An 18,655-nucleotide genomic window follows, 5' to 3' on the forward strand; every position below is an offset into this window, starting at 1 on the left:
TATATACATATATACGATTACATTCTTTCAGTTATACATATGAAATGAGTAACTGTCGATGTATATATGGTCAGAAAATAGTACGCAATAAAGATGTTAGTATAAACATACTGACAGTTATATTTCTATTTCTTTCAACTCGGTAACGTTATCGCTATTCCCAACACTTTGGTTATCATTTAGAGAGAATTTGCATTTGTGTAACCCACTGGAGGAACGCCCTGCGTGTATATTCAGTGTTGTGAGTTAACTAAAGCATCATATTTTGAGTTTTAGCTTGTATTTGTTAATCACATATGTTTCTTTATTGTTTAGTTTCTGTTTCGCCATTGAGTCACTTCACTAGAAGAAAGGGAAAACAGAATTGTTTTCTATGATATGTTCCCCACAGTTATCTATGTTCATTTAGTAGTATATTTCTTTTGCATGGTTCCTTGATTTGATGTCAGTGTATCGTTATTCTTTTTCTTAATGTCATGCCCTTTTGTCCGATGTAGTATTCTCAGTATCCTCACATGTTGTAATACAGATTGGGTTGTCCGAATTGCAGGGGAACTCGTTTCTCATTTGAAAGGTAAAATCCCATTGAAATGAAATTCGTAATCTTCTGATCGTCTCCATACTTTTGGATCAGCCCCTTTGAGTATATACATTTGCATTAGTCAATAATCTTTTTTTTTAAAGATTTTGTATACATCTTGCTTTTTATAATTGGATGATTTTCCCAGACATTTTCCTTTGTTAGTCTTGTATTAACATTGGTAACTTTAGATATATGTTGGTGAAATATTCGGTGTTTCTTGGATTAAAATATATGAGATAGTATCTTTCCTTTCTTCGGTTTTGTTATTCGTAGTTCTTAAATATCAGTTTCTTTGGAGTTCTGAATTGCAACTTCAAGCTGTTTTATGGAGTATTTTCTTATTATAAGTATTTCTTATATTTCGTTTAACCTTCAGTTTCTCGTTTCAGTGTTTGACACAATTGTGCCTATTCGTTTAGCTAGACTGAATTGGCTGATACTTTGTGTGTACTTTGAGTAACATGATGTGAAAAGGAGGTATTGTCGTGCGTAGGTGGATTTAAAGTATATGCCGGTTTTACGGTAGTGTGTACATTGTTGCTAAATTCCATGATGAATTGAATGCAAGGATTTATGTTGTTCATAAGATTGTGGAATTGCTTCAGTTTGTCAATATTTTCCTTCCACAAATGAAGCAACCATCTAGAAACTTCTTTCAGTTTTCTTTTTAAAAAGTTGAATTATTTCCTCAAGGTTGCTTAGGATTTCTCATAGATCAAGTTGGTGTACGTGGATGCAAATTTTGTGCCCATGGACGTTCCTGACATTTGTCAATATATAATTCTGACTTGTGATATATTGGTAAAACAATAATGTCAGACAACCCTACTATTGCATACTAAAGTAGCAAATTATGAAATTTTAAAATCATCTCAGAACAGCAAGAAAAAACAGTCATGTCTTCAAAATCATATCTTACAATTATGAGTTCAACACCCTAACCACTAAATCACACACCTTAAATAAGGAAATTGACTAATATTGACTAATATACCAGTGAAGAAGCCTCAAAACGACGAAATAGTCAAGGCTGGAATGCTTTTGATTGTAGATATCACCGATTAGATTTGTCAACGAGAAAAATCCTTGCAGTATTAGCAATTTTAACAATAACATTATTATTCTGACAAGTAACACCATGGATGATACTGGTGTAAGGATGTGCCAGCCCAAGTTTCGGATAGAAAACGGTATATTGGAAAAGGGTGACAAGAATGCATGTATGTGCAGTTGACTGTTCAAACTCGACCGATGAACTTTTTGGATTGTGTTATTACCATAAATATATATCGTCTGGAGTTGATAAAGATTGTTCACACGTATGATTTTTGGCACCAATAATCTTTTGGTTTATATAGCATGCTTTCACTCATTCTTTTCTTTTCTCTTTCTTCTATTTTGTCTGGCACTCTGTCTGTATTTCTGTCTCTCTTTCTTTCAATCTCTCTCTCGCACTTTATGCCTCTCACACACTCCCAACCTCTCTCTCTAACTCTCTCACATACTCCCAATATCTCTCTCTCTTTCTCTCTCTCTCTCTCTCTCTCTCTCTCTCTCTCTCTCTCTCTCTCTCTCTCTCTCTCTCTCTCTCTCTCTCTCTCTCTCTCTGTGGTGTGTTTCTATGCACTTATGTGAACGGGCATTTATGCGTGCATATTTTTATGTGCGTGTTATCTACAACTCAGAACCAGTCTGCTTAAGCTTTCAAATAAACGCACATGCGAAAGATATATATTTTAATAAACACCATACTTTTGTGTTGAGGATTCGTAAAGAGCGGGTTTACAATTTCTTTTTATTGTTCAGTTTTGGTGCTAAATTAATTCTCAAGAAGATTACCTTTTAGTACTGATAAAGAACATGTTTGTTCATATTTTTAATCTAAATCGAAACTCGTTATCTCCGACTTTTGTAAAATGTGTCTGTTTGCCAGTCAACTGTAGTCAAAAATAAATATATCACTCATAATTGAGAAAACAATATTTGTTAATTCATATTTATCTAGAAAATGAGAAGATGAATAAAACTATAAAATAGAGGATAGTGAGAAGGTGGGAATTTTTAAGAGGGAGATGTAGTGACGGGCATTTATAGATGTTATTCACGGCGGAAAAACTCTAATTATCAGCGAAGAGAGTTCTATCATTTCGATTTACTGTCAGTAGTTTAAAAACAGTTAATCAACCGAAAACACAATGACAGATAGATGTACGTCTGATAAATTTATCAACTAAGTTTATAGTATTCATTTTTTAAATTTCCAGCATTTTATTTTGATGATTTATGTGATTTTACAACTAATATTTTGGCTGAAATCATATTTACATTTGCAATTAGAAACTAACCGAAGACTAGATAATATGTATGAAGATCGCTTGAACAAACTAAATTGTAATAGCGTTCGGGTGGTATTTATTAAACATTCTATTTGATGTGAATATTTTTTTTTATTATTTCTAAAATTGTTTTATATAACCCTATGAGGATTTGGTAAAGAATCTTCTGTCATTTTTAATTCATTGTTATATGCGATTTCATCATTATAACCACATGCACATACTGAACTTCAGTTTCGTCATTTTCAATTTATCATTATTCGATCAATTATATTCCTTTACCATTATTCAATCAATTATTTTCTAATGCTTGGCCGAGTAGGGATTTATATAAACGTTTTAATGAATTATTCAGATCCCGAACAAATACATAATAAATATATACAAGAATGGACAGAGCTATATTATTTTTTATCATGCTTCATTGTGTAAAGTAATGTATATATTTTTCTACTATATTCTATTGAGCAATGGTACTTTTTATTTTTCTTGATACTATTTCACGCCGAGGGAAGTATTAGCATGAATATCAGTTGAGCTTCCCTATAAGTAGACACTCAGGTTTCATGCTCATCCATGGTTGATTCCTCCTCCGGATACACTGCGAGGAGATGGTTTCATCAGTGATCTCTTCTTAAGTCCTGTATATTACAAAATAATATTTTATTTTTTTAACATACGACTTTTCAAAAGCAAAACGAGAAAGTGTTGAATTCAAACTTTTCCAACATTAAGAACGTAAATCAAAATGACTTCAACTAAGAATGAAAACTCTAACCAGTGCTTATCATTCTTCTATAGAATTTCCAATAATGACAACTTCCAAGATAGGATACTGATTTTGAAAGGGGGAGAATTATAGTCACTTTATCCGCACCAGTACGCAGTTTATTAATAACTGGAATAATGAACGTTCACATGCCACTGGTGAATTACAAAACAGAAACTTACCAAAACTGGATTTAATATTGATTCAGAACTTAAAGACTAACTATCTGCTCAGGATAAGACATAGCCAAGCAATTCTTTTGTGGTAAATATTCTAAGTAGTTTTCGCACATGAGTAACTTTGAAGTGAAGGGGGACATCGATTACATCGACTCCAGTATTTATTTTATTGACCCTTAAAGAATGAAGGGCAAGGTCGACTGTAGTAGCCGTTGAACTCAGAACGTAAAGAGGGGAAGAAATGCTTCTAATTACTATGTCCAGCGCAAGAGACATTCTGCTAATTGGCCGCCTTCTTTTACGATGAATATAGTTTCACAATAGCTCTAGAAATTGCAAAATGTTTTGCCCTTGTTATACAAACAAGTCGCAGCTCTTTCCGAACAAATGTATGATTAAAGGTGTTCCAATCACCACCATCTTGTCATTTTATGGATATCGCAGACTAAATTATCCAATGTAACCTACGTAGGCAGTTTACTGTCAATGGAAAAAGATTTTAGCTGTTATTTTTAGTAGCTAGTATGAAAACGTAGAGGCTTAGATTTTCATGCGTTACCTTAGTAAATGAAAGGTTCCAATCATCAACAGCCAAAAGGCTAACATTTAAAAACAAAATATGGTAATCTAAAGCGAGTTGTGCTGGCGTGGTATGTCGAGAGTTTATGAACAACCAGTTGAAATACGATGTGCAAAAATGTTATTCTAAAGTCTGTTACATTTTTTTTACTTGTTTATCAACGGAATGTTTTAGCTTAACAGCGATCGATATCTAATAATTTCCTCTCTACGCAGATAAATTGTAATTATGCCGGTTTGGCACTTAGCGTTTTCAGTGAAATGACTTGTAAGATCATTAAGTTGTCAGCGAGACTTTAACAGGCTCTTGTATATATATATATATATATATATATATATATATATATATATATATATATATGCGTGTGTGTGTGTGGGCGTGTAATTTTTAATGACTGGTTAGAGTACGTGTACCACCTATGAATTTAGGCTGGCCGCAAATGCTTATTCCAAATAGTGAGATTAAGAGATAAGGTTATGTTAATTTCTAACACAGTTCATCACTATTAATTTTGCTTTGATTCTTCCAAAGCGTTAACTAAACAAATCAAAGCAAAATAATTTGAAAGTTAGATTCTTATAATCCTAAAGATGTGCATATCTAGAGAGAAGGTATCAAGTTTCTCTTTATTCAATTCCCTTTCTCACTTTCTCTCACTCATTCTTTTTGACATAAATGCATTTATATAAATATGTGTATGTGTTGTGCTTGTGTTTACGCATATCACGTGATCATATCGCCGAGCGGACTGTCAGATGTTACACACCACTGGTCACAATGCGCTTTACATCGTTTTAGCCTTCAAATGAGGAAACTCCGCTGGCTAGGCGAGCAGGTCAACATTCCCTGCTTGATCAAAAGGGGGACTGGAGCAACCTAAAATAAAGTGTTTTTGGTCAAGAAAACAACGTGCCACCCGGTCTGGGAATTGAACCCACTGTCTACCAATTGAATGTGATTGTCGCACGACCTGCCCCCGAGAGTGATGAAAATAAGTTGCCAGCTTGTTAGTCGATTTCTTTAATTAGTCGATATTTGAGACATATTTCAACCAGTAAGAAAGCCATTCACTGTATTTTGTCATGGAGAAAACTTCTCGCAGAGACAAATAGGTGTAAATATACTTAGTGAGCTTACAGTGCTACCTAACCAGATTGTGGGATCCATCCATTTCGGAATTATTATCTCCGTTTCAGCCATAGATACCGGAAAGGCAAGCACTTCTGACACGAGAGAAAGGTGGCAAGAATTTATAGTTTAACGGGGCTCCCATACTGAATGATTTGACTAATTAACTACACCTTTTATATAATTAAGTGCTCAATACTCTAAATTCATTGCATTAAATAGTTATCTTTGCTTTTCATCATTTTAAAATACATACAACTAAGTTTTTAGTGGTGTCTAGGTTCGAATCAATTGTCTAGGACCTTGCTTTACGAGAAAAGTCTATAAAATATAACCTTTACGCGCAAAGAAGAGAGCAAAGATAAAAACGGTAAAATAAAATTCAATTGACAGACAGTTGATCTGAGATAATTGATTTACTAAATAGTTTGAGTTTTACAATTTACTTAGCTTATTCGCCTGTATTTTAAATAAATAAATTCTATAAAATTAGATAACATCAAAAAAAGAGAAAAGTTTCTCTAAATCTCAAATATGTTAAAACTGTTAATCAATTAAGCTGTTCTGATGTTCCTATGCTTCGTATATAAAGAGCATTTAGTACTTCGTGCTACATTTAAATTATTTATTCAGAACATTTAACGAAATATATAGACTAATTTACTTTGTTATTTCTGAATGCTGCAGTCAAAGAATATATATTTTATTGCGCCTAGTAATTAAGGGTTTTATTCTAATCATATGTTTGAATTAACATTTTGTCTGAAAAAAAATTTTGTTGTCATGATTAACTCATTAATATTTACGATGGTGATATCAAAATAAATTTACGAGGCAATATTCAAATAAATTAGACTGGTGTAAAAATTAATGAATATGAAATTAATTATAATTAAATGTTATACTTTATATTATATTTTTTCCATTTTCTAAAGATAACGAACATATAATGAACAGAAATATCGCTTCTGTTCCAATAAATCGGAGTCGTATATTCTAACGTATAGCAATGTCATAAACAAATGTATTCACACTTTATATATACTTTAACTAATCTCCACCATTACATTATAGTGATTATGCAGTGTAGATGAAATCAAGTCCCGAAAGACACGTTATACGACATAAGTATAAGAAAAAACAGTTTAAACCTAGGCACAAGTATATACACAGTCACATTGGCACACATATACTCTTAGAACACGCTGACACGCGCGTAAACTTTCATGTTTAGGCACATATTTTTGATATGAAAATATATTAATTTCCAGTTTTTTTATTGAAATCTATGTAAGAAAATGTTCTAATCAATGTTTAAAACACCACCGTTTGCATGGTTCAACCAGATGTGTGTGGTGAGAGTTGTGTATGTGTGTATTTGAATGCATGTGTATCAATGTGTGTGTATGCATTCATATTTACACACGCACACACATATATGCATGCATACATACATACATACACACATACATACATACATACAGACTGCAATGGGTAAATTGTCGCCATTTGATATTTTAATTTCGCGCATGCATATTGTTTTTGATTTTGTCGACTGCATAGTATCGTAGGGTCAGTTGGGCACCGTCTGTGAGTAAAACAGCACCACGAAATTTGGAAATGACATGCTGCACTGATTGGCATTCGCGCCGGAAGCTCAAAGAAGAACATTTCAGAGTTATTTGGTGTTAATCATAGTGTTTGGAGGGATCACTAATGATGGCGACGTTATGCCTCCATTCATCTCCCCCCACACGGCCTCAAACTCAAAACGGAGGCCTACCTCAAGTGCCTGGAGAAGGTAGTGCTGCCCTGGGTCAAGATGGTGGCTACTGGAAGACCCTATGTCTGGCAACACGACTCTGCACCATGCCACACAAGCAGGAGAACCCAGTCATGGCTGTCAGACAATTTCTGCCGTCACATCACCACTAACATCTGACCACCTAACTCCCCAGACTGCAACCCCCTTGATTATTATGTGTGGGACGCAGTTGAGCGAAGACCAACAAAACTCCTCGTAAAACCAAAGATGAACTGAACGCAAGGATTATAGCAGCATTCAGCATCTTAAACAAGGAGACCGACCAGAAGAGCTGCAGAAGATTTCGAAATCGTCTGGAGGCCGTGGTTGAAGCCAATGACGATTTTATTGAATAAATATCCTCTTTAGTATTTCTAGATATTTTTATGTAATTTCGGTAAATATATCTGTCACAATATGATGTCAGTGTTATTTTCATTTACGCGCAATTTAGACGACAATTTATTGACCGCACCCTACTATACTGTGCAGTCGACCAAATCAAAAACAACCAATGCGCATGCGTGAAATTAAAAATATAAAATGGCGACAATTTACCCATCGCACCCTGTACATATGGAAGGAAGAGAGGTGTATTCCCACGCAGGAAAAATATAGAATTTGTTTTTGAAAATGCACTTGAATATGAAAAATGTGTAGTTGTTTTTAAATAGATTTATTCACATTAATACCAAATTAGTTGCAACAATTTTTAGTTTATATATGGTAGCAGTGTTTATAAAACAATGGGCTTTTTACACAGTTTAAAGTTACGAAGTAGAAATGGAACAAACATATTTAAACGATCAAACGTTAACATAAAATTCAATTACAGGGATAGATAATATCAAAGCAAATGATCGGCGAAGAATATAATAAATGCACATTACTAAAAGCTCGGTCATATTGAGTTTTTATAGAATACGTAAACAAGAGAGAGGAAAAAGAAAAGGAGAAAAAATAATTTCTTTTACAGTTTCTGTCGTCTTGCGTGTAGTTCTTTTTTCTGTCACGCACTATTCTTTTCACTTTTAACGGAGTTTTGGGGAAATCAGAGATTATCTTGTGTATATATATGTTTTTATGTGACAGGATCTAATTTTGATTCGTTATAATTTTGATGACGTCTTGTTCTTTCTGGTGGATGATTTTGATCAAAAAATAGATTTTGTTCTGGCATTAGTGTTTTGGTTGGTTGGTTGGTTGGTTGGTTGGTTGGTTGGATCCCGGAACATAGGAACAGGTTTTGATTGGTAGTGTGTTTCGTGACGTCACTTTATTTTAATATAAAGAACCTGTTTTTGTTTTGGTCAAGTTTGGCATTCTGCTTGGTTGACCTCCCTGAAGTGACTCGGTTGTTAGTATTTGCCCAATGGTCATCAACCATTCTGGTTAATTCTCTTAAGGAGTCAGTTTTTCTGAGGGTCTGGTTCTGATCGGAGGTAAAATTTCATTGATGTAGTGAGAAGTGGTGCTTGAGGTGTATGGTATTATTGTACAGTGATTTGGAGTTGGGGTTTCCAAATCTAGGAGAGAGCTTGTTACTAGAATTTTCGAATTACGTCTGTTGTATCTGGTTGTTGTTTTTTTTAATGGAGAGATTGAGCTTTTCTTCTTTCTACTGTGTTATTAAAGGAGATTTAGTTGCAGTTTATATTGTTTAAAGAGAATCTTTTCTTTATTCAATCGGAATTGAGTTGAAGTGTTTCCGGTGCATAAATAGAGAGGGAAGATTTGGTATTTCGGATTTATGTCTGCGAAGAATTGATCTAGGTATTTGCTTATGGGAATTTTCCTGGTCGTGGTGTCCCGGATTTTCTGCCTGTGTATCGCCAGTCTGTCCCTCACGGTCAATCAAGTTTGACCTATGTAGTCTCCATCACACCCAACTGCGTGACCACAGGTGACGTTGTATGTACCGTGTTTTTGCATTTTAGAATTGAGCACAATTGTTCAGCGCACACCAAAGCTGAGTTCACGTAAAAGAAAATGTTTGCACAGTCTATTTACCACCAAAATTGTACTTCAGTTATTCGGTTGCACGACCCATAACACTGTGCTCTATAAAAACGAAATATCGGTCACTTTTCATAAAATATATGTTAGATACAATGAATGCAAGCAAGTCTGTACCAACATTTACTAATGAATATCAAACGGAAGATGTTTTTTGGTTCATTGCTAAAGTGTGACCTATTTTGACATTTGAAAATTCACTAGATAAATATGTTGACAATGATTTTACAGGATTCCTTGTATCAAACGCAAAAAAGTTCTTCGTAATTTGCTTGACTATGCAAAAAGTGTCACAAGACCTGTTGCCAAGGAAATGGCAAGTTATCTAAATGAAAAAAATGTAACCGAATGGATGAATGTCAACAAAGTGCCATTGGTTTTGCGCTAACTTTCAGACTCTTAATGCTGATAAAAACAAAAGAACTGATAAAAAAAAAAGCAGTTGTCGTTGAAAGACTTTCGATTGACAAGTGAATCAAATTGGTGAGAGAAGCGATTACATTCACTACACAGGAAGAGTTAATGAATTTTTATTTGATGTTTGATGAATTATACAGGAAAAAAAAAATCCAAATGAAATAATTTCACTTAAGTGAAATGTTTAAAAAGATAGCGAAACAGAGCGTATGCCCTGTAACGTTAACTTCAAGCACCGCAGTATCCATCCTGCAATATCCGAAATACGAAGTACAATGTTCAACAACGAAACAAACAGTAATCCTGATGACCCTCAAATTTGTAATTAAATACAGAACATTTTTTAAATATGTCACCTTGAGGCAGAGATCATGTAGCATCCTATTAATTCAGTTATTAATTACTGTACTTATCTACAGATTTAATGCACAACTGCCTATATTTCATATTTTATATACACACACACGTACACACATGCACATATATATATATATATATATATATATATATATATATATATATATATTGTTGTATTTGGGGATGGCCATGTTGCCAGCTTAGCCAATATCTGTTTCAATACTCGAATCCACATCAAGAATCTTGCAAAACCAATATATAAACGTATATATAGGGCAGCCCCAGTCATCGCGAACCTAACAATGGGCTACCCGGAAGTAATAATATAGCAGGAATCTCTATCTACCTTTGGAAACCCGCGTTTCCCAATACATAAAAGAAAATTAGAAAAGATTCCTAGATGACTATTTCATACTCTGGAATGAAAACACAGATAAACTCCTGAAATTCAAAAGACTATTGAACAGCGTCAACCCAAACATACAGTTCACAATGGAGTACAAGCAAAAGGATGTGGTATGAGTACAAACTGCAGAGAGTGGAAAGGTCGGAGACTAGTAAAATCGTCTGGAATTTCCCAATCCAAACAGATCAGGTGCTAGAACATAACAAACCGGACCTAGTGGTGGTGGACAAGGTGCATTATATATGCTATATAATTAATGTTGCATACCCTTTCACCCACAAATAGTGAAGAAGGAACGCGAAAAGATAGATAGATAAATACAACCCTCTTAAGTACGAAATAGCCCGGCTACGGAAAATGAAGGAGGTGAAAATAGTGCCAATTATTTTTAGGCCCTTGGGAACAGTATCAAAAGGCATCAATAGAAATATAAAGGAAATTGGAATAGCGTGCCCAGTAGAACTGTTACAAAAGGTTTGCTTCCTTGGCACGGCCAGAATAATCAGGGAAGTATTAGATACTTGAACGAATAGCATGGTACCTGTTCAATCGCAATACTACACAGTGGCTGTGAGCTACGAGATCCTCGTCGCGAATGTTATATCGTAATACTACACAGTGGCTGTGTGAGCTAAGAAAACCTGGTCGCCACTGTTATATCGTAATACTACACAGTGGCTGTCTGAGCTAAGAAATCCTGGTCGCCACTGTTATATCGTAATACTACACAGTGGCTGTGTGAGCTAAGAAATCCTGGTCGCCACGGTTATATTGTAATACTACACAGTGGCTGTGTGAGCTATCTCATCCTTGTCGCCACTGTTATTTCGCACGTTCGGATGACCTCTACTCAACTACTCGACGTCTAGACTTCTCGCTCTATATCTACGTATTGGGATAGCCTAGTTCATCGTCTGGGGGCGTCGACACAACAGTACTATAGACTGCAGATAGTAATCCCGAAACACGTGCAAGGCTTCAGGAACTCCAACAAAACCTTTGATAAAGAGAAAATAATAGACCTGAAAATAGACAGAGGAAAATTATTTGTTTGCACCACTTCTTTTCCCTTATTGTAAAAACTAACATAAGTAATCGATTCTTTCTTGGACAAACATTTTCCAGAAAATCACAGTTATAGGAAAATGTTTAATAGACGCTGATATAGCTGCTGTCCCAATATGAAAAGCATCATTTCATGAGAACACCAATAGCCCAAGCCCACTCACAGTTATAACTGTCGAGACTCAGGAACCTATCCACTAGACCAGAGAAACATGATTAAATCCAGCATGTATGAGGCAGAGGTTACAGCAACACTAGATTATAACAGAACCGATAAGAGGAGCTATATCGAACTATGTGAAGGTGAATTCAAAAATCGCTATGCTAATTACATATCCTTCTTCCGACAGAAGGACAAAAGTAAAGCTGCTAAGTTGGGTAACTACGTATGGGGTTTGAAGTTGAACACCACACTACATATGATAAAGTGGGAAATAGTCGAAAAATCCACACCATATGATAACGGATCAAAAGCATGTAAGTTAGGCGTAACTGAAAGAACATAGATTCTTTTCAGATCTAACAACTCTAACAAAATGCTGACTTATAGATCCGAAATTTTCAGCGGTTGTAAGCATATGTCTAAGTTCCTGTTGACGAACTGGAAAGTGCTATCCTCTACAAACTGAACAGCTGTACCACAAACTCTAAGCCACTATCTTTTCAACTTTATTTTACTGTCAAAGGCGAAATGACTCTAATCTGCTTCTTTCTGTTTTCTTTGTCTTTTTCCGTTTTTGCAACCCTTTACCTTTTTTATCTAATTCTTTCGCGCCTTTTCTCGCTTTATCTCTCATCCTCTCGTCCCATTTTTAGTTTGTTATGCAATGTGGTCCGTGCCTGAAGTATGTGCTGAGACACCAGACCTGTAAAAAATACTGTCATGCTCTCATCACATGAAACTAATAGTAGCAGATAAAAACATATATTGTGTTTATTAAATATATATATATTGACAGAGGGAGACAGAGAGAGGATTGAGAAGTGAGAGTCATGAAACGAAAGACAGAAGACATAGTATTTAGAAATAGTCTGAAATATTTTTATAATTATAACATGGACAATCATTCAAAGATTCTTATCTCTAAAATTCATATAAACTACGGCGAAAATTATTATAAAATAATTTTAATTTATCTTTTGTCTTAACAAGAGTAAATAATATTTAATCCAATTATTTAGTTAGAGTTTATCTGAAACTTTGGATATTGTTTCGGCTGATCTTTACGGTAATTATTTGTGCTGTGTTCTTGAATATATGTATAGAGGTTTGCGTACGTGAGAGAGGGATAGAGAGAAACATAGATAAATAGATAGAGAGAGAGTGAGAGAGAGAGAGAGACAGAGAGACAGAGAGAGAAAGAGAGTGAGAGAAAGAGAGAGAGAAAGAGAGAGAGAGAAAGAGAGATAGAGAAAGAGAGAGAGAGAAAGAGACAGAGAGAAAGAGACAGAGAGAAAGAGACAGAGAGAAAGAGACAGAGAGAAAGAGAGACAGAGAGAAAGAGAGAGAGAGACAGAAAGAGAGAGAGAGAGAAAGAGAGAGTGTGTGCTTATGTTTGTGTGTATTTGTGTTTATTTATGCATGTATATGTATATTGCAATTGGTGAAGTATTTCTTCGTTGGTTTCAGACTCCTAACGACTTAATCACTGTTTCGATATATTAATCATGGTGGAAGTCTCAATAAAGTGTCTGTAACATAGTTCCGAACAAGCATCGCAAGGGAGTTTGTTAGAAATGCATTAGTTTTTCGATTTGCTTGTCAATGTTTTTGTTCTTTCTTATGTATTTTGTCGAAGAACACCGACGTGCATACGCTCAAAATTACAATACTTCGAACACACATCATTATATATACATCAATGGAGCCCTTTAACTCCCAAGGTGCATGAGAAAATGTCATTTACGTAACACATAATCGCTTTATATATAGCTATCAGCAGCTACCCCAAAATATACCTTCTATTGTGACAGGATGTTTATGCTAAAACAATATGCAATGCTATATTTAGGAAAATCTATTTTGATATAGTTATAGGCAGTATCTCCTAGCATTTGGTACGCTCAAGAAGTATCAATACTTATACCAAATGCAAAACATAATACGCCCGATATAGCCCTTTGAGAAGGAAAGTAAAAGTCATACGCCAACATAAAGATCAGTTGTCCTGAAGCTATAAACACCTCTAAAAATCAGTGAAAAGGAAAATATTTATAAACGACTGCTTGGAAATTTACTTAATTACGTATCGTTGCTGTTATTCAAATCCCAGGAGTAAAAATTTGTGTCTTTGTTGGGAACCAGCTCCTCTCAAGGCAGAAGAATACATATAATTTAAAACAAAATCAGTAAGAAGCATAAATACATGCATAAACAAAGACATATACGACAGGGCTCTGCAGAGTTTACCAAATTCTACTCGCAGACCTCTCATCTCGAGCTTCTAATAGGAGATAACTCAGTATTTTTGCTTTCGTATTTCTATTGAGTTTTTATTGTAGACAGTACCATTACTATCAGAAATATTCTTGTTCCAATACATAGATATTATGTTTCATGTCATCCATCCGAATACTGACTTTATGATGAAAAAATCTGAAATTCAGCATGATACCAAGCAAAATGTGTTGGTATTAATTTTAATAACTATATTTCTAAAGTTATAAAGTATGTCGATCGTGTGAGTTTCGTGACATAACATAGAAAAAACTATTAAGTTTAAAGAAAGAAGTTTGCAAAGCAATATGACAGTTTAAGAAATGGAATTCTTTAATTACAAATTTGGATTCCTTGACGAAGTATAATCTTCACATGACAGCAATAGTTGTGGTCTGATACAATGTTCACCTCTCTTGATACAGGTATAATTTCGATTAATTAAAGTCTTCGTGCTCGCTAAAAAGAGTATGTTACAACAACTTCATTATAACATTTAGCGGTTTAGACATCCTCTTACATACATAAAGTGTTCGCGACGCTTTTACAATTGAAGCAAAGAATTGATATCAATAAAATGGCAGTGTCTTGTCAAACAATCGTAGAAATCTCATTTATATCAAGCCAATTTCGATGATATATTATATTATTAGCTAGTGTCACGAAATGCTTCATAAATATAATTTTCCATAAAACATTGTACAAAAATGAACTGATAAATGATGTTATCTAAAAGAATATATTGGTAATTCTGTTCATATTTTGTGTTTGTCATATATATATATATATATATATATATATATATATATATATATATATATATATATATATGCTTGTATAAATGTGTGTTTGTACGCGTGTTGGAAGAGAAAAATTCATCAATTTTTTCTAACATTGAAATTTTTGTTTATATCTGTAAAGAAGTGTTTCAATGTGACAATATATCGCATTGCAATAAGTTGGTGAGCCAGTAGAATCACTGGCTCGCCAGGCAAAACCCGTAGCGGCATTTCGTCTGTCTTTATGTTGTGAGGTTAGCTTTGCCTTTCATTCTCTGGGGATCGATTAAATAAGTACTAGTTGAGCACTGATGTCGATGTAATCGACTTCCACCGCCTCTGAAATTGCTATCCTTGTGCCAAAATTTGAAACCAATATACCACATAGCAATGGGACAATGGACGCTGTTGGACAATGGACGCTGTTGGACGGAAATAACTTTAGGATGTCTCATAATAATATTATTTTAAAATGAGCTGATCTTCTAAAAAGTGTTAAAGGCTCCCTAATTTAACTGGGAAAGGACCAGGATGTGTGGTGTTCTTATAAAGACATCATCAAATGTACGGAAAAAGAATTATCTTTATTTGCGATATTTCAACCTTTGTTTGAAGTTGCATTACACGAAATACGTTGCTGCCTTACGAACAATCTTAATCAGAAAGAGATTTGATTAGATATATTTGTTTTAAGAATAACGAAAGTCCATAACTGCCACATTTCAACTTATCTTTACAATAAAAAACCTAAAACTTATTAATTCTATTAACTACATTTATAATTTAAAATAAAAATTTCTTATACTTTTTGAAGAGTATCCATTATTGGTGTGGTTGTTAAGGCACAAGCTGGCAAAATCGTTGGCACGCCGAATAATTATTCTTTCCAACTGTAGGTACTGAGGTTGCTGAAATCAAACTATCTGCCTCAACTCAAAATTTCAGGCTTTGCGCCAATATTAGACTGAATTATTATTTTGTTATTGCCTTTTAATCCCAGCTCAGTTCGGCGTGACCATTTTATATTTCTATCTATCCTGGCTTGCATTGCTCTATATAACATTTTTTTTTAAAGAGCGGGTTGTGATCGAAGTAAGACTTAACTGCTAGCTCTAACATGGTAATGAACCGAGTGGAGACTGCATCATTGACTCATGAAGCCATCACTGTTACTGTTTAGCTGAAACCCAATCCTGATCGAAAAAAAAACCTATGCTTAAAAAGTTTCTAGAAATGTCAGTTTTGTTCTTATTTTCATACATGATTACTTTAGTCCACAAGTCCTTTCTTTAAAAGGTAGGGTGTGATTTGAGGAAGATTTGCTTACCATTTCTAAGCAAGTCGAATGACTACATAGAAGCTCCCGTGTTTGTCCTTGAAATTATTGATAATCTAAAATATATAAAAGTTATAGACTATTAAAACAAAGTAATTGGTAAGAAACCGGTCAGAATATGAACCACAAAACGCTTCTATCACTTGTCGGTAAGTAGGAAATAGAGTGAGCTGGTCATGTAGTACAACACTGTTATATCATAAATCTTGTGAAGATGATCAAGAACGGAAAGTCACTTCGTCAAAGAATTACAGGAAGACCATAAAGGGTTTATCTCAACAGTAATTAGAATGGGTATGGAGCAGGATGGTGGAAAATTTCACATTGGCTGATAACCGAGAAACATGGAAAAAGAAAGTTGCATATCTGCTATGTACCTACAGTTTCCCTATACTGTGACTATTAAAATTCCGCCAAGTCGAATGTGCATCAGGATTTTGCTTACTAGCACAAACCTTCTTCCGTCGTTAGTAAAACTTTAGTTCATTCCAAGTTACACCATCACATGTCTCTTAGTATTGTTTGTTCGCTTGTATGTTTACTACTGAAGTGCCACTTATTAATGTGAGTCACTCACTCATTGATCTAAGTAATTATCTATTTGCAAGCATTTCCGTTTAGTTTAACTGTTTATATTTATGTAAAAAATACAAGCATCACAGCTAGAAAATACCTGACCTTGAGAGAAATATAGAATCAATATTTTGAACATTGTGTAATTTTAACGTTTTATTTATTTCTTTTTATTTGCAGCTGGTTCGGAACAAATCAGTACCAAGCATTCAGGAGGAAGGCCGTGGAACGCTTAATTTTAGCATTCATTATAACAAAGACAAGTCTTTGTTGACTGTTAAGATTATCCAGGCACGGGATTTGGTTCCTTGTGAAAATAATGGTACAGTTGACCCTTTCTGTAAAGTATCCATCTTGCCGAAACGCTGGAATCAGTTAAACGGTAAAGTGTTGAAAAGTACATTAAATCCCAAATTCGAGGAAGAATTTGTGTTTGAAATGCCGGCCGGAGACCTGAGGACGTCTACTTTGGAAATACTTTTAGTTCATCATGACAAATTTTCACGGGGAAACAGTATTGGCAAAGTACAGATGGCGTTGTGCGATGTTGATTTATCGGATAAAGTGATCATTTGGAAAAATATCATGAAAATAACCTCAGAAGATAAAGATCGGGTGAATATCACATATATTACCACTTATTTTCTGTATATGTGTATGCATGTGTGTATGCATGCATTCATTCTGTTTATCTCATGAAAAGCTATATGCATAAATTATCATCTTTTGTTACATGTTTAACTCTATATCTCAGTAGTAAAGGACATATATGTGATGATCATCGTTTTCTTAATACTATCGGTGAAAAAATGTTGTTTATGCTGAGAAGTGAAGCTGATTTGACGTCACATGTCGCTAAGCACATCAATCTTTTTTTTTACCACATAGTGCTTGCTCGCTTTGTTCGAGATAATTTATATTTAATTCATTTACTATAATCTATAAATTATAATTTTATCGATTTTGTTTTTAACTCGTGTAAAATTTAACTCTGATGATATACCCTTGTGGTAACATGATCGAGAAAGTTATTTGTTCACAATATAAATTTTACCAATTACGTCAGAAATAATTTTCAGAGCAGCAGGATATACAGAAATCTCGTCTCCTATAATTATTAACTGTTGTCTCATGCTTAAGCCTGGATTAATTCCTTCGTCGAACATCAATAAAACTGCAACGAATTTGAATTGCTGAATAAGCAAGCCAGTGACTGGCTTAAGTTTTACTATAACGATTTCTTGCATTGTTATACAAACAGGCAACGGATATAGCTGATTTAGTATATGATTGATATTAATTCTTTTGACTCCAGAGCACTCAAAGTTGACTCCTATAGTGTTTGAAGTCAGTACATAGAACAAAATATCACAAAGCAATTACATTGGGACGCTAATATTTCTTCTAAACCAATGCCTTTGGTCCGTTTGGTGATATTGGAACGTTCATTGCATTTTCTTGTGAATTGTCAGCTTAAGTGTAACATCAAATGAATTCAATTGCAGTTTAAACTCGTGCAAATTAGTTTACTTTTACTATATGGAGATAATGGGCAGTGGATTGGAAAAATAAGAAGAGTTACGGATTAAATGCCTTGTGTTATTTACTAACATCTCTTTGCATTCCTTCTTGGTATCGATAAAATAGGATTCAGACTTGTACAAGACGCAATAAACTGGATTATATTTCTCACTGTCCCAGAGACCTATGCTCAAGGTCCTCTATAATAATAAATTCATAATCCAATCTAGTCCATTTGTTTTTGGATAAAATACCCAACGATAACTTCGTATACCTATTCGTGGAGTAAGATACTGAAAGACAAAGATTCATATATGCTTCACCCAAACGCATACATATAAATGTATATATATATATATATATATATAT

The 18,655-nt window shown here is 34.3% G+C and overlaps 1 protein-coding gene across 3 annotated transcripts in view; it reads left to right on the forward strand.

The window, feature by feature from the left end:
• LOC106879468 (synaptotagmin-1) overlaps window positions 1-18,655 on the forward strand; it is a 467,346-nt gene that overhangs the window by 364,911 nt on the left and 83,780 nt on the right. For all 3 annotated transcript variants that reach the window (XM_052971395.1, XM_052971396.1, XM_014929042.2), the window contains exon 3: window positions 16,946-17,380. In XM_052971395.1, the coding sequence (XP_052827355.1) occupies window positions 16,946-17,380 (435 nt within the window). The remainder of the gene's footprint in view (window positions 1-16,945; window positions 17,381-18,655) is intronic.

Source organism: Octopus bimaculoides, chromosome 1 (genome assembly GCF_001194135.2).
Source record: "Octopus bimaculoides isolate UCB-OBI-ISO-001 chromosome 1, ASM119413v2, whole genome shotgun sequence".
In the NCBI taxonomy this organism is placed as follows: domain Eukaryota; kingdom Metazoa; phylum Mollusca; class Cephalopoda; order Octopoda; family Octopodidae; genus Octopus; species Octopus bimaculoides.